At 57.8% G+C, this 26,827-nt stretch overlaps 1 protein-coding gene across 1 annotated transcript; it reads left to right on the forward strand.

The window, feature by feature from the left end:
* Nucleotides 1–1,255: 1,255 nt before the first annotated feature.
* On the forward strand, nucleotides 1,256–25,611 carry FGF11 (fibroblast growth factor 11). The gene is made up of 5 exons (XM_048517955.1): nucleotides 1,256–1,647; nucleotides 15,784–15,894; nucleotides 17,418–17,521; nucleotides 20,882–21,080; nucleotides 22,181–25,611. The coding sequence occupies exons 1-5, from the start codon at nucleotides 1,455–1,457 to the stop codon at nucleotides 22,300–22,302; spliced, it is 729 nt and encodes a 242-aa protein (XP_048373912.1). The 5' UTR covers nucleotides 1,256–1,454; the 3' UTR covers nucleotides 22,303–25,611.
* Nucleotides 25,612–26,827: the final 1,216 nt, after the last annotated feature.

The raw sequence follows: 26,827 nt of genomic DNA on the forward strand, positions 1-26,827 counted from the left end.
TCCGCACCACCATTCTGCCCTGGATGACGACGACTTCCTCGTACCAGGAGAGCTCACCCATTGTGCCTTCACTGGGGGCGGGGGGCTGTCCTCCCCCTGTCTGCCCCCCCCCCCCCGCAGCTTCCCCTGGGAAAAGGTATATAGTGGAACAGGCCCCTGTTGCAAAACCAAAGCGGTTTGTAGGATCCCACAATTCAGTGTGCATTGACTCCACACCCAGGGTGGGAATGAGAAGTAATTTGTCCCTGTCCACGGGCATCGATCTGTGCCAGGAGGGCTCACTTGCCTCTTGCAAATCCTAACAACCAGGAGGAGGAGGAGGAGATGTAGCTGTGTGTGTGTGTGTGTGTGTGTGCGCGTGTGCTGAATTTGTGTTAAAACACGCACACATACCGAGAACAGAACAGAAAGACTGCAGAAGGGGTGTGTGGCCACTCAGGGGTAAGGTGGCGGCACTCTGCCCATGCTCAGAAGACCTTCCAGCACACCAGTGACAGCACCGCAGGCAGGGTCTGGGGCTTGAGTCTGGCTGAATTATGGGGCAGGAGGCTCCTGGGGGCCCTGGGCCACAATCCCCTTTGTGAAATGTAGCGATGATGGCCCTGATCCCAGCGGAGGGCTGAGGCACGGGTGGGGGTGGGGGGCACTGGTCCATTGGCCTCCTCAGGAGTTCCTGTCACGGACCTGGGATAGGGGGCCAAACTCTGCAGCCCTGGCGTCGGGCAGGTCAGCCAAAACCACTTCGCACCTGTGCAGGTGACCTGTGGCAGCCCTTCCGGCTCTCTGCTTCGCGGCCACTCTTCCGCTGCGAGTGGGGTCACCTGGCGGACCACGACCCGCTCTGCCTGCCGGTGGAGCGGGCGGGCGTGTTGGGGGGCGCTCGGAGGGTGCCCGGCGGACCCCTTCGCCCTCGGAACGCGCAGCTCTTGGCCTGCAGGGGGCGCCGCCGCCGTTGGGTCAGCCTCCTTCCCGCCCGTCGGCTTGCACGTGGGAACGAACCCCTGGACCCGCGGCGGCCTCCCGTGCGCGCTCCTCCTCCGGGGAAGGGGGGGGGGCTCCTGCTGGCGCCCTCCTCCCCGCCAGCCAGCCAGCCGCCGCTCTTCCCTGCGCTCCCCACGGACGGGAGGGGCCGGAGCCTCGGCGCGCCCGCCCTCCCCTCCCCTCCCCTCCCCTCGCCCGCCCCTCCCTCCCTCCGCCGAGCTTGGTCACGGGCGTGTGACAGGCGCGCTCGCTCTCCCCCGCCCGGCTCGGCTCGGCTCCGTCCCCGGCCCGCCGCTGGCACCCGCCCGCCCGTCTGCCAGCTGAAGGACACGCACCCCGGCGGGGCTCCGATGGCTGCAGCAGCCCGGCGGCCCGGCCATGCCCGCCACGTCTGAAGGCGGCCGGCGGGAGCGGCGCGTGGCCGGCGTCGACGACGGGCGGCGGCGGCGGCAGGAGGCGGCGGCGGCGGAGGCATGGCCGCCTTGGCCAGCTCGCTGATCCGGCAGAAGCGCGAGATCCGCGACCCGGTGGCCAGCCGGCCCGTGTCGGCGCAGCGGAAGGTGTGCCCGCGCGGCACCAAGTCCCTCTGCCAGAAGCAGCTGCTCATCCTCATCTCCAAGGTCCGCCTCTGCGGGGGGCGGAAGGGGCGCCTGGAGAAGAGCCCCGGTAAGCAGGAAGCGCCCGCCGCGGGGCGGGGGTGGGGGGCGGGACGGGGAGGGGGGGCCTGTGTGCCTGGCCGGGGGACACCCTCGCGGGGCCGTCGGGTCCTCGGCCTGCGGGGCGTGGCCCGGCCGCGGGGGGCTGCACTTCCCCGGGGGAGACTGCAGGGGACGCCGCTGGGCCCCGGGGTGGGGGTGCGGGTGGGGGGGTTGCTGGTCTGGGGGGGCTTTTCCGCGTGGGCGCCCCCCTGGGCGGCCTCCTCGCTGCTGGGGCTGGATCTGGCGCAGAGGGAGGAGAGGCCGGACCCCTGGGGCGCCGGCTGTTCACGAAGAGTCTGGGCTTCCGGTTCCCCCCCCCCGCATGGGGGCGAGGGTGGCCGGGCTTGTTGGGTTGAGCAGGGGCAAGAGGTCAGAGAGGTCGGGGGGGGGGTCATCTCCAGGGGCCGTTCCAAAGTCAGGCAGTCCTGGGAATCCTCTGGTGGGGCTGAGTTGTCCAGAGTTGGTTGACAAGGTGACCGTCTTGAGGATCTCGGGGTGACTCTGCACCCCACCTCCCCGAATATCCGGAAATCGGAATGCACAATTGGGTAGGTTTATGTGGACCGGTCAGTGTGAAAAGGGTGGGAAGGATGGAATGGCTGGGTGGCCAGGCGCAAATTCTCTCAGGGGCAATTCCCTGGACATTTATCTTCCCCACCTCCCCGGCCCCTGCTTTCGGTTCCCAAAAGGCAAGCAGAGAAAGGCCCCCTCCCACCATGACAGCCCCCCCCCCCCATCCGCAGACGTGGCTCTGAGGCAGCAGCAGCAGCAGCCGCCTTCCCTTGGCTTTGTGTCATGGGCTCTTGGCTCTCCAGGGTTTCTTGAGGGGGGAGGGCGGATATCCGAAGCTGGTTTTTCACTGACTGTGCACTCCTGGGCCCAATTACGCCCTTCCGTGCCCACTGGCTCCAGGGCGCTTGGACGGGGGTGACTCCTCCTAGGGCGGCGCCACAAATCTCCCGAGTGACCCGTCTGACTATCTGACCAGCGTTTCGGAGATTTCGGCGTCCTTTCTTGGAGAACATGTCGGCCAAATGACTTTCCCCCCCAATGGAGTGCATTCCTCTGCGATCCCTCCTTCCCACGGGTGGTGAGTGTACGGATCGGGCCCCGTTCAGCGTGAGCAGAGGCAGGTGCTTGGGGGTGAAATGGTTAGCGCCCTTCTGAGAAAAGTTAGCACGTCGCCACACCAATGGACTCACAACGGGGTCCCGTCTGTAGGCAATTGGTTTGTCAAATGTGCATTGTAGGGTCTGGCCACTCATATACACCCCTCCCAGGAGGGTGGTGCGGAAACTGTTGCAGCACTCTACACATGCCTCAGAACACCCTCACCCTTTTGTGGCATCGTGGATCTCAAAGTCTGCGCATTGAGGCGCTACAAAATATTGATATGAATGCCATTTGGTTTGGTTGTTGTGGACTTTCCGGTCGGCGTGGCCGTGGTCTGGTAAATCTTGTTCTAACGTTTCGCCTGGATCGGTGGCTGGGATCAGGAACAAGATCTACCAGACCACGGGCACACAGCCCGGAAAGCCCACAACAACCAGTTGAGTCCGGCCACGAAAGCCTTCCTCGCCATTTGGTTTGTTTATCATTAAAATAGATAGGTCCCAAGGAGCTGGAGTTGAAATTAAGTGTTGGGAGGGGTCCTCGGAGGCTTTTATAGCTCTTCAAAAGACAGCTCATTAATTTTAAAAGGCCTGCAAATGAAAAAAGCTCCCTCGCAGAAGTGAATTCCGAATCCAGAGAGCTGGGGATCGGCCGCCACAGAAACCACTTTGCCCAAGCTCCAAACATAACCCCTGATAGTGTAGCCAAATCAATCAAAATGCCATTTGCCCACAACCGATCTAGGATAGGTGCAGATTCCCCAGGGAATCTCTGTTTGGGCTGGTGCCGTTGATCCAGGAGGGAAATCCTCAACGTTTAATGTATTATCGAAGGCTTTCACGGCCGGAATCACTGGGGTGCTGTGTGGTTTCCGGGCTGTATGGCCGTGTTCTAGCAGCATCCTCTCCTGATGTTTCGCCTGCATCTGTGGCTGGCATCTTATGCTAGGATTGCTGCTAGAACACGGCCATACAGCCCAGAAACCACACAGCACCTCAAAGTTTAATTTTTTAAGAAAGGAAAAGAAAAGAGACGGAAACTGATTTAAATTGGCCGTAGTTTTGGGAGCAGAGAACCAACTGGAATTAATCAAGGGGCCACCTCGTTCTCATATGCTTCTCTCCTGAGTCTGGGTGATGAAGAACAGAGTTGACTGGGGGAGCCACAATTAAGGGATCCAAGGAAATGAGGGAGAGACAGTGGAAGAGTCTTCGGTCAGAACCCAAGACAAAGGGAATGAGAGGCTGGTGAAATTGTGCCTGGGGTAGAAAAAGGGGAGAGGGGGAGAGGACTTTTTCTTCCTTGCCCATCATACTAGAATTTTTTTGGGGGGGGGCACTCAGGGGCCTCGCTGTGCAGCAGACTCAGAGCAGATAAATCACAGTGCTTCTTTGCATGATGCGTACTGGACTGGGGGCATTTGGTGCAACTGGAAGTGCGTTCATAACACCAAATGCCATCAAGACACAAGTGACTCATGGTGACCTCAGCGAGGGGCTGTGAAGGCCAGTGGGAAGTAGGAGGCGGTTTCCCGTAGCCTTCCACTGCAGAGTCCTTCTTGGGGGAGGGTCTCCCATCCAAATCCCACCCCTCCTTAGCTTCTGAGATTGGGCGAGCCCCTGCCCCCTTCCCTCCCATTACTGGAAACAACCAGGAAACATTAAGTATTTTAACACACACTAAGGTCACTTGGATGGCTTTAGGAAGGGACTGCACAAATTCATGGAGTTCCATCAATTGCAGTGGAACCTCCATGTTCAGGGGCACTGTACCTCTGAACACCAGTAGCGAGTCCAGGAACTAGCTGGGGGAGCCACCAGAGGGGGGGGCTTGGCCTCGCAGGCCTGCTTGCAGTCTGGCTGGAGCCCCCAGACAGGAGCCAAGAAGGACTTTTGGGGGGGACCACTGAGTAGGGCCTCCTCTCCCCCCGCATTCCTTCCCTCTTCCTCCTTGGCTGGGTGCCACCCACAAGGGGACCACCTGCATGCCGCGTTCCCAACCCACAACCTTTCGCCAAATGCTTCTTCGGAAGTCACAGTTGTGGGCCAGAAGACTCCTCGGCAAAGGCCACGCGCCCGTGGGCTGCGATTCCGCTGGGGGGGTGGGGGGATGCCAGGCGTAGAATTCGGATGCCGGAGAATCTCCCTGCAGCTGCTGTTTATGTTCGCTAATTAAAAAATGCTCAGGGCATCCCTTCAGCTCCCACCCCTCCCCAGAACACCCCAAGCTGCTACTCTTTGTGGTTCCCCCAAATATGCTCAAAAGTGGGCAGGCAGTGCCCGTGGACGCCTGTGGCCAGCAAGCGGGGCCACAAGGTCCCCAGGAACTCCCCCCACCCCCGCCCATCCTAATGGCGGGATGAGTGATGCAAAGTAGCTTCCTTTGCATTGCAGGAAGAGGTTGCAGAATCCATCTTTTGCTTCTGTAGCATCCAGGCTGGGTCTAGATTCCCGTGTGTCTTTGGGCCACCGGCCCCTCCCTGGCTACTGGGCTTCCTACCTGAGGTGGTCTGCAGATTTTCTGGCCAGGGGAGTCTTGCTCCAGAGTAAGAGAAAGCTGAGATAGCCAGGAGGGGGAGGAGGGGGTAGAGCTGGGGAGCAGGCCTTGGGTTTGCCCCCACTCCCCGCCTCCTACGCTCTGTTTCAGGTGTCCTGTTTGAGAGGGAGGCGAGTCCAGGAACGGCGCTCCTGGGCCTCCCAGCCGGACGAGCTCAGCAGGCAAGTCGGCTCGAGCCACGCTCCCCTTTTCCCTCCCTTCTTCAGTGCCCCATCCTGAACAGCTCCTTGTTGCTGGTTTGCTGCTTAGGCTGTGAGCCGATCCCCAGGAACGGGCTGTGCACGATGGGAGACGGCCAACATCTGGCCCAGCTGGTCTTCCTCCCTCCGAGGAGAGGAGATTTCTGGAGCCACTCTGGAAAAAAACCCTGCTTCTGTGCACGTGGGCAACGTGGTCTGGTGTTTCTTCCGGGGCCGGATCCCTGCATCGACCCCGGAATGCACTCAGCCGCATGATTTGAGCTGGCTCGTTCTGCCCGAAAGGGCCAACTCTCACGTGGGTGCAAAAAATCCTGTGTGGGTGCTCCCCGGCATCTGTTCGTTTAGCCAGAGCTCTTCCACTCCGCCGCACTGCCAAGGCTTTCGGGGCAGCCTCTGCACATCAAGGGAACAACCAGCAAAGGAGGAGGAGGAGGAGGAGGAGGGCTCTTTCTTTAAAAGGTTCCTCAAATTCCCTTCAGAGGCCGACAATGATCACAACAAAGAAGGCCTGAGGACCCGTGGCGGGACTTGAATCAGGCCGGGCAGGAAGGATACATGACTTCAGACAGCCAGAAAATACCTGGAGGAAGGGAGGGAGGGAGGGAGGGAGGGGACGGCGTGGCTGGCCTCCGTTAGTTCAAAGGTCTTGGGGCCAGGCGGCCCAGCGAGGGGAGGGGTCAGAGTCTGGAGTCACGGCAGATAAGGCCCCATTTGTAGCACTTGCCCAAAAAGAGGAACACGCACAACAGGGCCCCTTTTCACCTGACGGGCAGAGGCTTATCTGGTGAACCAGACGTGTTTCTGCACTCCTGCATTCCTGCTGGGTGACCTTGGGCTAGTCACAGTTCTTCAGAACTCTCTCAGCCCCACCTGCCTCACAGGGTGTCTGTTGTGGGGGAGAGGAAGGGAAAGGAGATTGTCAGCCCCTTTGAGTCTCCTACAGGAGAGAAGGGGGTGGGGTATAAATCCAAACTACTACTCCTCTCTTCTTCTTCTTCTTCTTCTTCTTCTTCTTCTTCTTCTTCTTCTTCTTCTTCTTCTTCTTCTTCTTCTTCTTCTTCTTCTTCTTCTTCTTCTTCTTCTTCTTCTTCTTCTTCTTCTTCTTCCAGGTGCTGCTGGAAAATTCCTAGAGAGGTTGGGGGGGTGGAGTTTGGGGAAGGGCGGGGTGGTGGAGAGGAGGGAATTGGGTCGGGTATAATGGTATGGCGCCCTCCTGCCAGCAGCCCTTGGTTCCCACCAGGGCAGCTGACCTCTGTCTGCCTGGGTGCTCGTTCCAGGAGATCCTGGAGGGTGGCACCCGCACCCACAAGAGCCTGCGCTGTTTCAGGGGTCAGCTCAGGAGGCGTCGCTCCCAGCTGCCCTCCCCGCGGCTGCCCCTCCAGCCGCCCCTGGCCCAGCAGAGGGTCCCATGGGGCAGGCGAGGGAAGGCCCGCCAGGCGCCGCTGGGCTAGGAGCCAGGCGAGGGGGCGTCTGAGTCGCGGCCCCGCAGGGAGAGCTCACGACACCCGACGACTTTTCAGCAGTTTCAGCAGGACTCCCCAGTTTCTCCGCCCCGGACCCTTCCTCGGCTCTTCCAGCGCCGTTGGTGGCCTGGGGGGTGGGGGGCGCAGCCAAAGGGAAACGCCGCGGCCCCACACCCTTGATCCCCTCCCGCCCCCAGCTCCTGCCCACGGGGCCCCCGCGCCTGCTCCCGGGGAAGGCCAGCGAGCCGCCTCCCTCCCCAGTCCCGCGGGACAGCCGAGGCTGCAGGATCCCCGGGGCAGAGACCTCACCGCCCTAGAGAGGAAAGGCTCGCGGGGGCGGGGGGGGGGGCGGAGGTTGTCGGACCTCCGGTCCCTTGGAAGGATCCTTTCCCCAAAGTCACCCGCCTGGGGGCGAAGTCTCACAGGGGCCCACGTGGAGCCAGGGCCAAACGAGAAGGCCAGGAGGGGAATCTGCCCGTCGGGGAAGGAGGGGGGCGCCGTGGGACCCCGGCCGTGCAAAGGACCTTCCCGAAGGCCCGGCCCGCCCTGGACGGCTGGAAAACCAGCTTTGCGGCCGACGAAGGGGGGAGGCCCCCCCCGTGGGCGAAAGGGCCCTCGGGAGGGCAGGTAAAAAATGGGCCGGGGGGGTGGAATCAGCGAGGAAGCGGCTGCTTCCCTCCTCTGTGCTCACGTCGGGGCGGGCACTCCCTGCCCGTCCGGCGCCGTCGAGGGTCTCTGGGCCACTGGAGGGAGGCCAGGGGGAACGTTCCCCCGCCCCCTTTAGTGACATCGGGAGGGGCTCCTTTGGTGGCGGGAAGAAACAGCTCTTTATGGGGCTTTTGGGAGCCCTTCGGGGCGCTTTCAAAGACGCCGCGTTTTATTTCCCGGCTTATTGGAAAATGGGGACATCAACATGATTGAAACCTCCCGCGACGGCTGCCAAAGAGCCTGGAGTGACTCAAGCCCGGCTCGCAATCCGTCTCTCCCCTCCCCCCCTCCAGCCCGGCAATGCCCCAGCCATGATCCCCAGGACTGCCCCCCCCCCGCAAAAAAAACCCCAGCGATGAGAGATGCCCTTGGCCCCCTCCCTCCCCTTACCTTAATCCCCCGACCCTCCCCCCCCCCACACCTACCCTGAGCTCCCTGTTCACTATAATCCTCTTCTTATTTATTTTTCCCACCAGCTGTTGCCCTCCCGGCTGCGCTGCCTGCGACACGCGTACATTAAAATAAATTAAAGCTGTTTAAATATATTTGCATTCATTATGGGAATGGAGAAGGAAATTGCAGTTTGCCGGAAGAGCCTTGCGTGTGTGTGTGCGTGGGGGGGGGGGGGACGGCCCCCTTGTGTCTGCTCCCCTGCGTGTGGATTTAAGAACCAGGGCAAAAGCTCCGAATTCCGCTCCGGAGCAATTTGTTTCCTGCCCGTTTCCTGCCCTTCTGCTTACTTGGCCAGTAAAGCGCTCTCTGCCCTTTGCAGATTAGGAGGCCCAAAGCGCCCAGCCTCCCTCGGCCCCTCCCATATTTCATCCCCAGCAGATCTGGCAAATCCCCCCCCCCCCTACAATATTCCAGTCCCCAATTCTGCCTCCACGTTCCAGGCCTCTCCAGTTCCCCAAATCCAGCGGCCTCCAGCCTTGGGGATTTTTCCGACTCCCCCACTCTCGAAAATCTCTCCCGCAGTGAGTCCCCCCATCTGACATTTCCTGGTACCCCAGATCACAAGGGTGAGATAGTCCAGGTGCCCCCAGACTGTCCTATGCAGTGGCCCAAACTACCCAAGAGCAGCCCCCTATAGCCTGGCTGACCCAGGGGCCCCGGCTCCCCGGCCTAGCCCCCTTGGAGCAACAGAGCCATCAGCTGCCCCCCCCCCCAGCCTTGCCCTCCCTCCCTCCCCATAGCTGCTCCCAGCGTGGCATTTTGTCCCGGCCCCGCCTTGGCATCTGCAGAGCCTCCGAGCTGCCTCCCCCCCTCCCTCTGGCTGGTTTCTTTGCTCCTGTAACCTTGTAGGTTTGCGCTCCCGGTCTGTCTCTGCAGAGGCAGCGAGCAAGGAGGAGGGGACGGAAAGCACGAAGGTGACACACACACACTCACTCAAAAACACCAGGGCACACCGCATTGCCCGCTGGGGAAGACGCTCCAGTTTGTGCTCCGCAGTCCCAGCCCCGCAAACGGCGGGCCCTGATCTGGACCACCCTCTCCAGGGAGCAGGGCTCAGCACGCAAACCTCCAACCCCGAGATAAGACCGGGCTTCGGGGTCTTATTTTCCAGAGTGGGCTGGAAGGACACCTGTGGGGATCTGGGGGCCTGCAGCCTCACCTGCGCGGTTCCCTCCGATGGGGCCGGAAAGACTGGAGCCCCCTGGCTTTGGCCTCCCTGGGTGGCTGTCCGGGGGGGGGGGGATTTGCAGAGCTTTCTTGCCTTTCCTGAGGGGTGCAAGATTGCAGCCCCCAAATTTGCTCCTTTCCTGAAAGCCCCAGAACTCTGGAGGTGGGGAGGGAAAGAGGAAAGAACACCCTTGAGCACGTGCAGAGCATCCTTCCATTCCCACTGAGGGAGTGCAGGCAAGCCCCATGGGCCCCATACCTGAATTCTTCGGACACTTGCGTGGGGCTTTGCTGATCTGCCCTTAACACCGGCAGACATGGGGGGGGGGGGGCGGGGGGTTGCGGTCCATCTCTGCACAGCTGATCGGCAGAGGGAGGCTTGAGGCAAAGAGGCCGGGGATGGGCCCACCTCTGCCTGCTTCAGGCGGGAGTCAGGGCCGAGCGGCTGCTTGGCAAGCCCTGGGTTCGATTCCTGCCTCCTTGCCACCCTGCATCCTCAGCAGAGCAGCAGTGAATGGGGCAGAGTGGATGCCACATTCTATGCCCGGAGACCGCATTGGGACCTTAATCTCAGCCCAGGAGCATGTGATGCCTCTGAGCATCCACAGAGTGCCTTTCCTTTCCTGCTGCCCCTCCGACATCTGTAATAGTGTCTAGATGGCTCCATCTGAGGGTGGTACTCCCCAGATAGAGGCCATGCCGCCCAGACAGGGCATCCTGGGACTTAAGAAATCAGGTACCCGGTTCGAATCTGGACTTGGATTCGCCCTAAACCAGTGATGGCGAACCTTTTAGAGACAAGTGCCAGGGGCGGAGCAAGGGGAAATTGCGCCTGGCGCACACATGCGCCCCGCGCCCCTGCCATGCCCCTGTTCGCCCTCACCATGCCCTGGAATGCCCCCAGAATGCCCTGAAACACCCCCACCATGCCCCCAGAATGCCCTCGCCTTGCCCCCACAGGGGCGCGCACCCAGTGCGTCGTGCACCCTTTGTCCCCTTGGCACTACGCCACTGCCAAATGCCCAAGCTGGGGCGACGGTGCACGTGCCCACAAAGCGGGCTCTGAGTGCCACCTCCAGCACGCATGCCATAGGTTCACCACCACTGTCCTAAACCCTCGTATGTCTCAGCTTCACTTGTGGCCATCCGTAAAATGGGCTGGTCTCCACTGCAGGTCAGAAACGATCATTGCCAGTCCTTGCAGGGCGATGCTGAGGAAAGCCGATCACAGCCTGGAACAGGGTGAGGGGTGAAAAGGATAAAACTAGCAGTTGGGAGCAGAATAATTTGTGGGGGACGGACGACGCAGACTTCTGCTTTAACAACTAGGATTGCTTTGGAGGCGATGCAGGCCCGGGCCATAAGAGACATAACATTACAAGACTGGAGATTTATTTGTGGGGGGGGTGGAGCTGAAGGAGGGGGGGCAGGCCGACAGTGCCCCGCCCACTCAGGGCCCATTTTCCCCCCCAGCAGGCCTAGAAGTCCTGGCACCCGGCCTCCGTTCTAGCTCCCAAAAGCCGTGCTAATCCCCAAAGCATATTAAGTCCCCATCTTGCTGTAACCTTCGGACGACTGCTAATTCCGTCCTGCCTCCCGTGCCATCCCACGTTTTTTCTCGCTGGGGAGGACGCCGCCCCAGCAGGACCCCTGCCCTGCCCTCCCGCCCCCTCCCTTTCTCCCAGCTCCTCTCAGAAGCAAAAGGGCTTCCCTCCAATTGTTCCCCTTTAAGGCACAATAGAATTAAAATGTTCAAATCTGCCCGACGTTGATTGAACGGGAAGCCGCTCTGTGGCTCGTTCAAAGCGCCCATTTTTCTTTGCTGAGTATAATTTGCTCCAGAGTCTTTTCCCGTCGCCCAGATGCCCGGGCCCAGCAGCCCCCCCCCCCCCCCAACAGCTTGTGACTTATTTCCCGGGCCTGTCAGGAGGCAGCCAGGGACACACACACAGAGAAAATGCAACACTTGGAACAGGCCGTGAGCCCTCGAGAGCCAGCGTGGTGGAGTGGTTAAGAGCAGGTGCACTCTAATCCGGAGAACCGGGTTTGATTCCCCGGGTTTGATTCTCCGCTCTGCCGCCTGAGCTGTGGAGGCTTATCTGGGGAATTCAGATTAGCCTGTGCACTCCCACACACGACTGCTGGGTGACCTTGGGCTAGTCACAGTTCTCTCAGGATTCTCTCAGCCCCACCTACCTCACAAGTTGTCTGTTGTGGGGAGCGGAAGGGAAAGAAGAAGAAGAAGAAGAAGAAGAAGAAGAAGAAGAAGAAGAAGAAGAAGAAGAAGAAGAAGAAGAAGAAGAAGAAGAAGAGGAGGAGGAGGAGGAGTTTGGATTTATATCCCCCTTTCTCTCCTGCAGGAGACTCAAAGGGGCTGACAATCTCCTTGCCCTTCCCCCCTCACAACAAACACCCTGTGAGGTAGGTGGGGCTGAGAGAGCTCCGAAGAACCGTGACTAGCCCAAGGTCACCCAGCTGGCGTGTGTGGGAGTGCACAGGCTAATCTGAATTCCCCAGATCAGCCTCCACAGCTCAGGCGGCAGAGCGGAGAATCAAACCCGGTTCCTCCAGATTAGATACACGAGCTCTTAACCTCCTACGCCACTGCTGCTCCTGTAAGCCCCCTTGAGTCTGCTTACAGGAGAGAAAGGTGGGGTATAAATCCAAACTCTTCTTCTTCTTCCAATAGGAGTGGCCCAAAGGACTTTTGCGCGCTGGTAGGGTGTGCACACAACAACAGGTTCTGGGGCTCCGATGGGAAAATTCCAAGGAGTTTTTTCTTGAGTATTTTTGATGAAGCAAGTTTCTGGTCCTCAGCACGAGTGGGCTTGAATTCCCCTTTTCCTTTCGAAAGAACCAAGCACGGGACGCTCCGGCCCCTGACGTGCGCATGCCCGCCGGTGTGCCGGTTCTTATCCCTCACTGCAGGTTTGCACGCACACACAAATGCACACCATGTACCCTGGGAGGGGGGCAGGCAGAATTTCCAAGCGGTGGGGTGGGGAGGGAGGTGATCTTCGCCAACGAGTGGCAATTTCTCGCTGCCTCAGCAACAGAGGAGAAATTGTCATCCATCATGCGGAGGGAATCCAGGCGGCAGGAAGGAGCAACTGCCAGCAAGGGTGGGGGGGAGGGATCTTTGCAGCCACGCCGAACCACGGCCAGACTGACACGGAGGCTTCTGCCAAAGCGGAGCAAAGCCCGTGGCTCTTCACAGGGTCAGAGCACAGCTGCATCCGCTCCGGGGTTCCCTGGCGCAGAACCGAGGGCCCCGGGGGCCTGGCCTGAACCCAGGAACCAGTGGTCCGGCTGCATCAGACCTGGGGTCTCCCGAGGAGGGGAGTATCGGCAAAGGGGGTGGGGGTAGCTGTTAGCAAGGACCGTTTCTGGAGCTGGTGGGGCTTTGCGGTAGGTAAGGGACTTGGAAGCTGCACCTGGGGTGGATCGCTCCCCTCTTTTCTGGCTGCACCCCAGACTCCTCCCCCCTTGTCCAGTGGGGAGGGGGGCATCCATCAGGCACCAATTTGCACTAGGCTGCCCCTTTTCCCATTCTAGGGGCGAGGGGTCATCAGGGGATTTGGAGTCAAGTGTCATCAGCAGTGGCGTAGGAGGTTAAGAGCTCGTGTATCTAATCTGGGTTTGATTCCCAGCTCTGCCACCTGAGCTGTGGAGGCTTATCTGGGGAATTCAGATTAGCCTGTACACTCCCACACACGCCCGCTGGGTGACCTTGGGCTAGTCACAGCTTCTCGGAGCTCTCAGCCCCACCTACCTCGCAGGGTGTTTGTTGTGAGGGGGGAAGGGCAAGGAGATTGTCAGCCCCTTTGAGTCTCCTGCAGGAGAGAAAGGGAGGTTATAAATCCAAACGCTGCTTCTTCTTATTATTATTCCCCGCTCTGCCACTTGAGCTGTGGATGCTTATCTGGGGAATTCAGATTAGCCTGTACACTCCCACACACGCCAGCTGGGTGACCTTGGGTTAGTCACAGCTTCCCGGAGCTCTCTCAGCCCCACCCACCTCACAGGGTGTTTGTTGTGAGGGGGGAAGGGCAAGGAGATTGCCAGCCCCTTTGAGTCTCCTGCAGGAGAGAAAGAGGGGATATAAATCCAAACTCTTCTTCTTCATCATCGTCGATACGTAGATGACTCCCAACTCCATGTCTCCGTTTCATCAGAGTCGGGAGAGGCGCTCCACTCAGTGTGCTGGACTACGGCCTGGCAGCAGTTCTAGTCTGGGTGAGGACCAACAAACTGAGGCTAAATCCAGACAAGACCTGCCAGATGAAGGAGCCCCCGGTTCTGGGTGGAGTTGTATTGCCCCAGAAGGACCAGGTGCAAGATCTGGGGGTGCTCCTGGGTTCATTACTGTCTTTTGAGGTTCAGGGGTGCCCCCAAGGGACTTCTAGCAACTCCATCTGGTCCAGCCAGCACTGCCTGTTTTGGGACAAAGGGGATCTGGCCAGTGTTACAGGCTCTGGTGACCTCTCGACTGGACTACTGTAATGCACTCTATGTGGGTCTGTCCTTGGAGATTATGTCGGAGCTCGGGCAATATGCGACAACTAGGCTGCTAGTTGGTACTTCTGTCCGGACACACACCATGCCGGTCCTTAAGGAACAGGCCTGGCTCCCAATTCGCTCCCGGGCTCAATTCATGGTGTCGACGTTGACGCACAAAGTCTAAATGACTTGAATCCTGCCTACCTGAAGGAGCATCTGCACCAGGGGTCTGCGACCTGCGGCTCTCCAGATGTTCGTGGACTACAATTCCCATCAGCCAGTTGGCCATACTGGCAGGGGCTGATGGGATTTGTAGTCCATGGTCTACACTCTACACTCATATGTACCTTTCTGGGCACTGAAGTCACAGGGGGAGACGTTCCTGGTGGTCTCTCCCCCCCCCCCAAGATGGGAGGGGCAAGCAGGAGGGCTTTTTCCGTGATTGCCCCCAGGTTCTGAAATAGTCTCCTGTTGGAGATTCACCATGTGCCTACCCTCTAGGGCAGTGGTGGCAAACCTTTGGCGCTCCAGATGTTATGGACTACAATTCTCATCAGCCCCTGCCAGCATGGCCAATTGGCCATGCTGGCGAAGCTGATCCCATAACATCTGGAAGTCCTATAGCTCTAGGGCATAGGTGTCAAACTCACGCCCTCCAGATGTTATGGACTACAGTTCCCATCATCCCCTGCCAGCATCAGCATCATGCATCATGCTGGCAGGGGATGAGCAGATCCAGCATCTGGAGAACGAACTGACACCTGTCTCCTAGGGGTTTTAGGCGATGGAGGCCTTCTTCACCCGGACTAACCTCCCTGGAAACCATCTCTACAGCTGTTGGTCGCGGGACAGGGTGGGAGTAGAGCTATTTTAAGGCTATTTTTTTAAATTGTAGTTTAAATTGTTATATTTTATTGATGACGTCTTTATTGTGGTTTTTAAATTGTTTTAAATTTATGTAAGCTGCTTAGAGTTGCCAGTACGATGCGGGGTGTAAATACTTATAAATAAATAAGCAAAATAAACTGAGGGCATTTTGTTACTCTGCGTTGCTGTGGCGAGGGCTGTCTGCCTGTTTCATTGACACCCGACTTTTCTCCCCATGAGAGACCTAGAAAGGCTCGTGTCTTTCTCTATTTGGTAGTGTAGACCAGTGTAGTCTGCAACCTGCGGTTCTCCAGATGTTCATGGAGTACAAATAGGAGCAGCCGTGGCGCAGGAGGTTAAGAGCTCGTGTATCTAATCTGGACGGGTTCTTGGGCTAGTCCGCGGCTTCGGAGCTCTCAGCCCCACCTACCTCACAGGGTGTTTGTTGTGAGGGGGGAAGGGCGAGGAGATTGTCAGCCCCTTTGAGTCTCCTGCAGGAGAGAAAGCGGGGATATAAATCCAAACTCTTCTTCTTCTTCTTCTTCTTCTTCTACCCGACTTTTCTCCCAATGAGAGACCTAGAAAGGCTTATGTCTTTCTCTACTTTACTCTCACAACAGCTCTGTGAGGTAGGTTAGACAGAGAGGACGCGACCAGCTCAAGGTCACCCAGAAAACTTCCATGGCACGAGTGGGGATTCAAACCTGTGTCTCTCTGATCCTACTCCGGCACTCTTACCCACGACACCACGCTGGCTATAGAAATCCTGATGTAGCAGTGGAATGAGGGGAAGGGAGGGGGTGAGGACCGGCCTGCAGCCTGTTCAGGGGCCCTTCTGGTTCTGGGGTTCCTGGGGGCCTCTCTCAGTCCTGGGCAGCCACGAGGGACCTTCAGTGCATGAAAGTCGCCCCCCTTCCTCTTGGCTCCGTGGTGTGGCCCAGCGGTGCCGTCCCCACATGTTTATGCAGCGCCGTAATTGGCAAAGCGGTCCCCCGGGCTGTGATTGACGGCTGCCCTTGCTGCAATGCCCTCTGCCTTCTTCTCTCCCCCCTCCCCCCTTCTTGGGACCCCCCGCAGAACCGCAGCTGAAAGGCATCGTCACCCGGCTCTTCTGCAGGCACGGCTATTACCTCCAGGTCCACCCGGATGGCAGGATTGACGGCACCAGAGAGGACACCAACGGGTTTGGTAAGGTCAGGCGGCGCGGCTCGTTCCTGCCGGTGGAGCCTCTTTCCCCCTCGCTCAGCGCCCCACCCATAGCCCTGGAGCCTCTGGGCCAGAAGGACTGAGTCTGTGCTGGGGGTGGGGGTCAGCTCTTTCCTCCCCATTCCTGAATGGAGCCCCAAAGCCTCTTCCCCCCGCCCCAGGAGTGGAGCCAGTCAAGTGGCTTAGTTGGGGCTCCATTTACCCCCTTCAGGAATCCCCAGTCGTGGCGGCAGAGTCCCCAATGTTGCTGCCTGTGTCGGGGGCAGGCTGGTTCACAGAGACTCTGGCCAGCTTTGGGGGCGCCCTCTCTTGGCACCTCTTCCGCAGGGGGCAGGATCAGGCCCCTCCTGCTTCCCTGGCCAGCCCCAAAGGAGCCCCATCGGTGGTGGCATGCTGCGCCATCTGTGGGCTCTGCCCCCCCCCCAATTCTCCCTCTCTCTTTCTCCCTCTCTCTCTCTCTCTCTCTGCATAATTGAGTCTCTGGCTGCCCAGGGACCTGGGGGGGGGGGGGGAGACGGGACAGGTGATTGATGATGCTGTCCCTTCCGTTGACTCCGTCCTGAGCTGGTTCCAGGGATTCTGGCACGTGGCCCCACCAGCCAGCTGGCATATCAAGCAGGCCTGGCCGTTTAGCATCTTTTATTGGACGCCTCCCCCCTGGGAACAGGGCTGCCACCTGTGTCCCCCGGCCCCTGGGGAAACGGGCTTGGAGCTGAGTCTTCCTGGAACCCCTCCCCCTCCCACGGAACCCGGGCTCCGCAGCCCTCCCACCCTAAGTCTACAAGGGGGGGGGCTGCCGATCTTCCCCCTGCCTGGTACCCTCCTTCATCTACTGCAGGGGTGGGCAATTATTTTTTCCATGGGGCCGCATAAGAAACAGAAAATATTGTGGAGGGCTGGGCCAAGGCAGCGAGTGAGGCGGCGCTTTGAGAAGAGCAGCCAAGGCAACCAGGCTTTGCAGAGAGACTTTCAAAAGGCACCTCGCTCCCAGCACACGGCAGAGGGGGGGCCAGTCAGGGGTCATCCGGCCGGGCCGGATGTGGCCCGCAGGCCGTATAATGCCCAGGTCTGATCTACTGCCTTCCGACAATTCCCAGGAGTCCCTTCTCTCTCCTCCTTCTTGACTGATTATTCAGGCCCAGGTGGGCGCTCCTGTCCGCTGCAGGCCAGAGTCTGGAAGCGGTGCCTGCATTTCCAGTGGCCCAGAGCAAGCAAGTCATAGAATCTTAGAATCATAGAGTTGGAAGAGACCCTCAAGGGCCATCCAGTCCAACCCCCTGCCGTGCAGGAACACACCGTCAAAGCACTCCTGACACGTGCCCGTCCTGCATGGCGCCCCAAACAGTGGCATGAGAGGCTTGGCTGGAGAACCAGCCAAGGGGGCTGCCAGCAACCGACCCCTCCTCGAGAGACCCCCGTGGCCTCGCCCGCTCCCCGGCACACCTTCCTCCGCGTCTTGGCGTGTTGCACCCCTCCAGCCTCCGTTCCTCTGCTTCTGCCAACAGCTCTCTTCAACCTGATCCCGGTGGGACTCCGCGTGGTGGCCATCCAGAGCACGAAGTCGGGGCAGTACGTGGCCATGAACGCCGAGGGCCACCTCTATACCTCTGTGAGTATCCCCACCTCTTTGGCCCTGGCTGGGCGGTGAGGAAGCAGGCCGAGCTACAATGGATTGTGAGTGGCTGCAATCGGGCAGAAGCGTTGCTGGGAAGGGGGGTGCTCAGAAGCGCTGCCCCCCCCCCAGGCAGGGGACAGCTTGGCTGAAAGCACGGGAGCCGAGCCCGGCATTGCCAACTTCCAGGTGGCGCCTGGAGATTTCCTGCTGCTCTCCAGACTACAAAAATTAGTTTCCCGGGAGAAAACGGATGCTTTGGAGCAGGGGTATCCAACTCTGGCGTGTCAGCTGTTCATGGACTACAATTCCCATCAGCCCCTGCTGGCATGGCCCAGTGGCAAGAACTATGATCCATAACAACTGACACCTCAGATGGACCCTCTGCTTTGGAGGGGGGGCTGCATGGAATTAAGTCTCTGCTGAGCTCCTTCCTCACCTCAAACTTCACCTGTCCCAGTCTCCCCCCCCCCCCGAAAAAAAATCTCCAGGAATTTTCCAGGTTGGAGTTGGCAACCCCAGCCAAGCACAGAAAAGGGGGCACTAGTCCTCGGGAAGAGGGAACGGGGACAGTGGGAGGACCCACGTCCCTAGGTGGCCCCTGGAAATCCTGTCTCTGCCTTTGAGGCAGGGGTGTAACAAGGCAAACTGGAGCCCTGGGCAAAACCTGAGTTGGATGCCCCCCCCCCATAGGCGGCCACCCCACCGCGACCACAATGTGAAAAAACAACAAAAAATAAAAACGGATCGCTCACATGCCCCCATGTGACTCAAAATGTTGATGCCCTGGGCAATTGCCCAAACTGCCCGATGGATGTTACGCCCCTGCTTTGAGGTCTCTGGGCCAGTGGGCAGAGCTTGAGGGCCAGTCTCTGGGCAGTCTCTGGGCAGAGCTTGGGGGGCTGTGACCCCTCTGTGGGACTCACTGCTAGCAGGATCAGGCACCACTGGCAGATGGAGAGGGGGCAGACTGAGAGAACACCTGGGCACGCTCCACAGCCAAGACATCTGCCGCACCTTCTCCTGGGTGCTGGGGGTCCTCAGGAGCCAACCTTTGGATTCAGGCCAGAGGTTTTGCTGCAGACTTTCCAACTGCACTGCGAGGTAGGCTGCTGTCCTGCCTCCCCCCCCCCCCAACAATGTGGCAGACAGGACGCTGGGTCTGAGAGGGAAGGGCCCAACTCTGTAGACGTGTGACTGCCGTTGGATCAGGGGACTTTCCAGAGCCTCATTCGGTCTCTGCTCAGATCTTCCCAACAACTCTTCCCCCCACCCCGTTCTCCCTCCCCCACACCCACCCCACCAGTCTGAGCTGCAATTAGAAACTGCCCTGGTTAAGGAGGCCTCCCCAGAGAGAATTCCCTGACCCCGATCCAGAAGGGATCTCAGCGCTGCACACGGCTCTCCTTTGTCTTTCCTCCGTCTCCCTTCCGCTGCAAATCCTTCCCGGAGGCCTTTCTGTGTCTCTGGGGCTCTTCGCTGCCTGCCCTGCGCAAGGGGTGGGGGGGTGGGGGCTGAAGAGGGGACCGGGTGCTCCAGGGGGCAGGGGAGGGGAGAGGTGGGGTGCTGGGACTTGGGGGGGCTCCAGCCCCCCCCTGTTTAGAAATGGGCTGATTTCATGGGTTACTTCTCTTGCCCTTCTTCCTGGGGTTTGTAGCCAGGAGTCACCTCTTCCAAGCCACTGCAGGGAGGGAGGGGGGGGGCTAGAGGGGGTAGGGCGGTAGTCAAGTCCTGGGAACAGCGGGCTCCTTCAGTGCTGCGTGTGCCTTTAACGCCTTTGCCCGGTGCTCTCCAGTTTCTCCTAATGCCCATCTCTTCCCACTCCCATTCTCTGTTAGAGCAATCAAGTCGCTTTAAATAATAATAGAAGAAGAAGAAGAAGAAGAAGAAGAAGAAGAAGAAGAAGAAGAAGAAGAAGAAGAAGAAGAAGAAGAAGAAGAAGAAGAAGAGTTTGGATTTATCTCCCCCCCTTTCTCTCCTGCAGGAGACTCAAAGGGGCTGACAATCTCCTTGCCCTTCCCCCCTCACAACAAACACCCTGTGAGGTGGGTGGGGCTGAGAGAGCTCAGAAGAACTGTGACTAGCCCAAGGTCACCCAGCTGGTGTGGGTGGGAGTGCCCAGGCTAATCTGAATTCCCCAGAGAAGCCTCCACAGCTCAGGCGGCAGAGCGGGGAATCAAACCCGGTTCCTCCAGATCAGAGTGCACCTGCTCTTAGCCACTACGCCACTGCTGCTCCTGTCAGACCCAGTGTCCTGTCTGCCACATGTGGGGGGGGGGGGCGGTAGGACAGCAAACAGGGTGGGGAGGGTGGAATATGGCGGGGGGGGGAGAGATGTCTCCTCTTCCTAACCTGGAAGATTCCCCCTCCCTTCCACTTCCATTATCACAGCTACTGTGGTGGAGAAGCCCTCAGCGTGTGCTCAGAGGCACCCTTTGTCCCTACTCTCTGAGCGGTGTGTGTGTGTGTGTGGGGAGGGGGTGTCTCAGGTTTCAGGCTTCCGGAGACATTGGGCGAGGGACTTCTTCCCCCCTTTTCTTGATCCTGGCACATCTTTCCAACGGGATCTCTTCTCTCCGGTTTGTCCTGACAGTTTTAAAGAGATCTTTTTTCATGCCAATTAAGCGTTTTTGGGGGAAAATTTGGCAGAAGATTACACGTCTCTTGTGGATGGAGGAGGGTAGGGGGGGGGGCTTCTCTGGGACATTTTGCTCTCATTAACGTTATAGCTTCTTTGGCTTCTTTCGCTGCACGATTCTGGGACACAAACACAGATATCCTGGAGAGACAACACCCGCCCCCCCAGCCACCTCTGGAATCGGCCGTTGTGCAGTGCCACCATGTGGCTCACATCTCATACTGCACCCTAAATGCTGGGGGTTCTGATAGGCGATAGGCCAGGGGTGGCACTCCAGATGTTCATGGACTACAATTCCCATGGTGGCAAACCTATGGCGCTCCAGATGTTCATGGACTACAATTCCCATGGTGGCCAACCTATGGCGCTCCAGATGTTCATGGACTACAATTCCCATGGTGGCCAACCTATAGTGTTCCAGATGTTCATGGACTACAATTTCCATGGTGGCCAACCTATGGCGCTCCAGATGTTCATGGACTACAATTCCCATGGTGGCCAACCTATGGCGCTCCAGATGTTCATGGACTACAATTCCCAATAGGCCATGCTGGCAGGGCTGATGGGAATTGTAGTCCATGAACATCTGGAGTGCCATAGGTTGGCCACCCCGGCAATAGACTCTCCTATTGCAGTCCTTCCCAACCTTTTTTTTTTCATTTCACTTCACTGCGGGTTCACCCTCCCCCCTTATCTCTCCCCCCCCCCCCCCCTCCCAGGCTCACTTTACCACCGAGTGCCGCTTCAAGGAATGTGTCTTTGAAAACTATTACGTGATGTATTCCTCCACCCTGTACCGGCAGCGGGAGTCAGGACGGTCGTGGTATTTGGGCATCAACAAAGACGGGCAGGTGATGAAAGGAAATCGAGTCAAGAAGACCAAAGCCGCCGCCCACTTCCTCCCCAAACTGCTGGAAGGTGAGAGTTGGCCCCTGATCCCCCACAGATACTAAAGTGCTTCCTTGCATGCGGCTGCTCTCTTGCAGAGCTACTGTTCTGCAAGCAGGCTCTTGCACAGGTCTGTGTCAGTAGCTTGCATTGCCTTTCTCCTGGCCCTCCTTAACCACCCTGTGGTGTGTACTCTTACACAGCAACTCTTGGGCAAATGGCTGCTGCCTTGCTTTCTGGCTAGCCTCATGCAAAATGCAGGAAACCCAAGAACTCTAAGAACATAAGAAGGAGCCTGCTGGATCAGACCAGAGTCCATCTAGTCCAGCTCTCTGCTACTCGCAGTGGCCCACCAGGTGCCTTTGGGAGCTCCCGTGCAGGAGGTGAAAGCAATGGCCTTCTGCTGCTGCTGCTGCTCCCGATCACCTGGTCTGCTAAGGCATTTGCAATCTGAGATCAAGGAGGATCAAGATTGTTAGCCATAGATCAACTTCTCCTCCATCAATCTGTCCAACCCCTTTTAAAGCTATCCAGGTGAGTGGCCATCACCACCTCCTGGGGCAGCATATTCCAAACACCGATCACCCGTTGCGTGAAGAAGTGTTTCCTTTGATTAGTCCTCATTCTTCCCCCCAGCATTTTCAATGGATGCCCCCTGGTTCTAGTATTGTGAGAAAGAGAGAAAAATTTCTCTCTGTCCACATTTTCTACCCCAGGCATAATTTTGTAGACTTCAGTCCTATCCCCCCTCAGACATCTCCTCTCCAAACTAAAGAGCCCCAAACGCTGCAGCCTCTCCTCATAAGGAAGGTGCTCCAGTCCCTCAATCGTCCTCGTTGCCCTTCTCTGCACTTTTTCTATCTCTTCGATATCCTTTTTGGCGACCAGAACTGAACACAGTACTCCCAAGTGCGGTCGCACCACGGCTTTATTTAAGGGCATGACAATCTTTGCAGTTTTATTATCAATTCCTTTCCTAATTATCCCCAGCATAGAGTTTGTGCAGCGAACACAGGCTTGTATCTTGGTTAAATTGGGCCCATAGGCTGGGGTTACCATTTGTGGGGGGGGGAGGGGCGCTGGTTCCATCCCCTATTTTCAGTGCCTCCTCTTCCTTCCTTCCTTCACAGTGGCTTTATATCGTGAGCCGTCGCTACACAACGTCGTCGAGTCGGTCCTGTCCAAGAAGGCGGAAGAGGAAGAGGAAGATGCAGCTCCCTTAAAAGAGATATCTAAGGCTGAAGCCACGTAACCCTGAGGAGGGGGGGTGCGTCCTCTTTCTCTGCCCCCCACCTCCTCTCCTGTCGCGTGCGTCCCAGGCACACATGACCCCCACCAATGGCCGCTCTTCTAGCCACTGTCTGAACAAACCCCCCTCACATTTCCTCTTTTATTTCTCAGGATATCCCCAACTTTTCTCTCTTGTGTTCAGCCTCTGGGACTTTTAAGACTGTTTGCCAGAAGGGGAAGATTCACAGACTACGGAGTTTCCTTCTCTTGCATGAGAAGAAATTACGAAGAGAGTCTTCTTTCTCAAGCCATAGGTGCAATATGGCATCCAGCCTCCAGGGGGCAGCAGCCTTGCGATGCTGTGAAGGGCAGATGTCCATCTTTCAAACTGTGATAAACTCACTGCAGGCTTTCCGGCCAGCTGTCGGGCAGAAATTGTTGCACCTGTCAGGGATCCAGTTAACCTAGCAAAACGATCTATCCTGTCTTCCATGCAAGCCAATTGTTGCAATACGGTGCTTTGCTTCTGCTATGCTGATGACACGAGTTCTAATCCCACATCAGGAGGATTCGGGCCGGGAAGAGGAAAAGGCACGCTTGCACCGAGCAGAGCGGGAAAGCAACGTTCTGTCTCTTGTTCTACAGGGAAAAAAGATCTTCCAGTTGATAACTGATTTTTTTTTTAAAGTAACCTGCTATACTCTTTTCAGTCCCTGGGGGGCGACATTGCCCCGTCTGAAATATGCATGGGAGGAAACAATTTAATTGCAGACTTTTATGGATTTGTGGACAACGGCAGGAGGGGGACGATGCGAGATCCCTTGGGAAAGGGGCGACGGATCCGGCATTGGTTTAACAGCTCAGGCATAGGAGTCTTATCTCTCCTCTTGGCCATCTCAGGACCTGAAGGGAGGGCGAAATCTCTCCCAGACTGTAGTCACTTCGGTTGTTGTGGTGGAGCAGTTTTTTAAAATTGGAATTGTTTTCCCTCAACTAAGGAATGCCAATATCGATTCAGAAGAAAATCATATTATTTCCCATCCTTTCTGCTGCAGTAAAAAAAAATGGAGCTCCAATGCAGGACAGCCGTTTTATACATGCGTCCCTTCTGAGCCAGATTAGGCCCACTCTGGGAAGAGCGCACTCCTGTTTTCAGCCATTAGGAGCCGACAGTTTCCTTTCAGGAGGGGAGATGTTTTATGAGAACAGCGCAGCAGACCGGGAGGACATTTCCTGTTATATGGAATCCTACTCCTTTTGGCCACTGGACTGGCAACAATGCATTTACAGGAGGACACAAGCAACTTCCTAAAACGCGCCAGCTTCCATCGAAGAAACAGATCCATAAAAATGCAATACCCATATTTGGCCACTGCGTGGCGACACTGTGGAAAAACAGGGCATCTTGAACTTTGCGCGCATGTCAAAAGGACCCCCCCTGGTGTGCGGGACTGTGGGGGAGCAATAGCCACTAGCCAATAACTCGGGGGAGGGTGCATGCCATAAAACTCTGCACCCGTCCCCTACCCTTCTCCCCCCTTCCCAGTATGCCCAGATCTGCCATATACCAATCTGTATAGTATTTCTACAGGTAATACATTTTAAAGGGTGGGGGGAGGGGGTGCCACTGTGAAACGGGACTTGGGAGAGACATCGTCCTAATGTTTGTGGGGTGGGCTGGTGAGCTCAGTGGGGGCTCTAGAGAGACCACAGTCCTGGCACACAGGCCCCTTCACAAGGCTCATGAGTAGACCACCCAGTTGCTCTGCGTTCCAGCCCCATTCCTGGCCTCTGTCAGGAATCCTGACCCGCTGCAGTGGGGACGGAGTGACCGTTTTAACTGGCAGTGGGATTTCTGGCTGAGCCACAGCCCTGGCTAACAGAGCCAAGCCCCGGCAACTCCGAGGTCACGGGGCTCAGGCCCTTCAGTGGCCATGGTTACCAGGGTCAGCTGACCCACCAGCCCCTTCCTGCATGGCTGACAGTCTGCAAGAGGAAGCTCTGGGCCAGCCTGAGACAACTGCTGGTCTCATCCCCCCCCCCTTCCTCCAAGGCCACCTCCCCAGTCCTCTCGGGCCTTCACTGAGCCCGACGCCCATCTCTGAAGAGCCCCAGGCCCCCTGGCTGCTGGCTTCTTGTGCACACAAACTCCCCCCCCCATCACTGCTAGACCCCACCCCAGAGAAACCCAGGACTCCTAGCTCAGAGCTCTCCAGCATGGTGCACCGTGGGTGTCACGGAAAATTCCAAAGGCGCCCGTGGCTTCAGAAAGATTGGGGACCCCTGCCCTCGTCAGCAGCCCCCCTGCCCTCCTCCTCTGCCCCTCTTCCCACGTGAGAAGCAGGAAGCCGGGCCTGGCTGCTCCGGAATGGCTCCCCTCCGGCCTCCGGCTCCAAATTACCTCATTCGCTGGCCAGGAACGGAAGGCAAAGGCGGAGAAGCCACGCAGCGGGCCACTACGGTGGGAGCCCACAGACTACCTAGCTCAGCCTCCTCTTGGCAGGACGACACCAGCCGGGGCCAGAGCTGCCCTTCGGGGCAACAGCGCCCCCTCCAAAGCCCACCCAACTGCCCACTTTTCCTTGCCTAATGGTTACAGGGTTCATGCGGACTCAGGAATTCTATGAGCTGAAACAAACAGTGGGGGCAGATTAAGAACTGTGGGTCACCAAATGCCTGGAGGTTGGGGGGTGGAGGGGGGGTCTAGTGAGGAGGGGGGCCTCCATGGGGTGTAATGCCCTCAAGGCCGTCCTCCATTTCCCCCAGGGGCGCTTCTCTCTGTTGTCTGGAGATCAGTTGGAATTTGGGGGGGGGGCGTCTCCAGGACCCTCCTGGAGTCAATGCATTTTTGCAAGGTGCAACTGGGGGGGGGGAGAGGGGGATGTGTGGGGGGAGAGGGGGAGGCCGGCTGTTTCTCAGGAAGATGCACACACCCACCCCTGCCCCTCAAAGCAACCAAGTCAGCACCGGCGCTTTGCAGCCTGGCCCTTCCTTGGTTCAGGGAAAAACAGCTGCCCTCAACCCTTTCCAGGGGGGGTGGGGTCCTAAACCTGGAACACCCCCCGCCCCGTTCCCCATTTTAGTCAGCAAAATCACTGGCCCCCATTCTGATTTGGGGAGCTGCCCCAATTAACGTGTCACAGCTACGTGAGCCCCTGTTGACGGCCTGAATTACCCCCCTCCCTTCTAGCAGAATCCTGGACGCTAAAACTCAGTATGTTATAAGCCAGTGGTGGCGAACCTTTTCGAGCCCAAGCGCCCAAATTGCAACCCCAAACCCACTTATTTATCACAAAGTGCCAACTCGGCAATTTAATCTCAATTCTGAGGTTTCAGTTAAGAAAAAATGGTTGACTCCAAGGTGTGCATTACTCGAGAGTAAGCTTGGTGGTAGTCGGTGGCTTTGATTTGAAGCAACCGTGCAACTCTTCCAACAGGTGAATCACGACCCTAGGAGGGTTTACTCAGAAGCAAGCCCCATTGCCAGCAACCAAGCTTACTCCCAGGTAAAGGATCACGCTTTCGTGATCAGTGGGGTTTAACAGCGCTTAACAGGGTTACCTACACTGCTTCCCCAAAACTAGGTATTAGGTTTAATGCTAATAATCGAGCCCAGTGGCCCAGGCCAGCCTAGATGTGTGTGGGGGGGTGACTCTGTTTGTGCGTGCCCACAGGGAGGGCTCTGAGTGCCACCTCTGGCACCCATGCCATAGGTTCGCCACCACTGTTATAAGCTGAGCCCTGATTGAAATTGCTGCTCAGGGGTGGGGGGGATCAATTCACAATTGACTTGAAGCGACCCTGCAGGTTTTTCAAGGCCAGAGGCATTCAGAGGTGTTCTGCCATTGCCGGCCTCTGCGCAGAGACCCCAGCCTTCCTTGGAGGGGGGGGGGTCTTCCATTCAAATACTGTCCAGGGCTCACCTTGCTGACCACCTGAGATTTGACCAGCTCAAGCCAGCTGGGGCCATCCAGTCAGGAGGTAATTCAAATTGGACCCTTCCAAACACTGTCTTTGCCAGATGTTGACGGTGGGGGATGTTCATTCCTATTGGACTGTAAATCCAGGGGCTTCATCATCACTGGAAGCAGAGCACGGGCGCAAGCTCTTGTCTCTGGACCACACGTCCGTGGACCGTAAAAGGAGTGGTCTTCTCCCCCCACCCCATCCCTGCATCTGAATCTCAATTACCAATTCCACTTGAAGTGGAGGGGGACCCTCAATTTTACCTACACACAGCAGGGAGGGGGTGTGTGCATATATCCCACTTGCACTAGAGCAGTTGATGGGAAAGGCTGCAGTTTCAAATCTAACCTCGTCTTCCCTTTTTTTATGTATTTACAAAAGACTGTGTATTCGATCTGACTGTGTATATCTCTCTCCCACTGATGCCTCAGCCCAGGATCCACGAGGGGAGGCCCCTCCCCGCTCTGCCCAGCGCCCCCTCCCCTTCTGGGCAATTTTCTGCCTTCTCCTGCCCTGTGCCTGGCCCCACAGCCTCTTCCTTTGTGACACACTCACACATGCCCCATCTTTTCTCCACAGCT

The sequence above is a fragment of the Sphaerodactylus townsendi genome, linkage group LG15 (assembly GCF_021028975.2).
Source record: "Sphaerodactylus townsendi isolate TG3544 linkage group LG15, MPM_Stown_v2.3, whole genome shotgun sequence".
NCBI lineage: Eukaryota > Metazoa > Chordata > Lepidosauria > Squamata > Sphaerodactylidae > Sphaerodactylus > Sphaerodactylus townsendi.

Coding starts and splice junctions, on each gene's coding strand:
- FGF11 (XM_048517955.1), top strand. CDS start 1,455: ATGGCCGCCTTGGCCAGCTCGCTGATCCGGCAGAAGCGCGAGATCCGC. Junction 15,895..17,417: donor AGAGGACACCAACGGGTTTG/GTAAGGTCAGGC, acceptor TTCTGCCAACAG/CTCTCTTCAACCTGATCCCG. Junction 17,522..20,881: donor AGGGCCACCTCTATACCTCT/GTGAGTATCCCC, acceptor CCCCCCTCCCAG/GCTCACTTTACCACCGAGTG.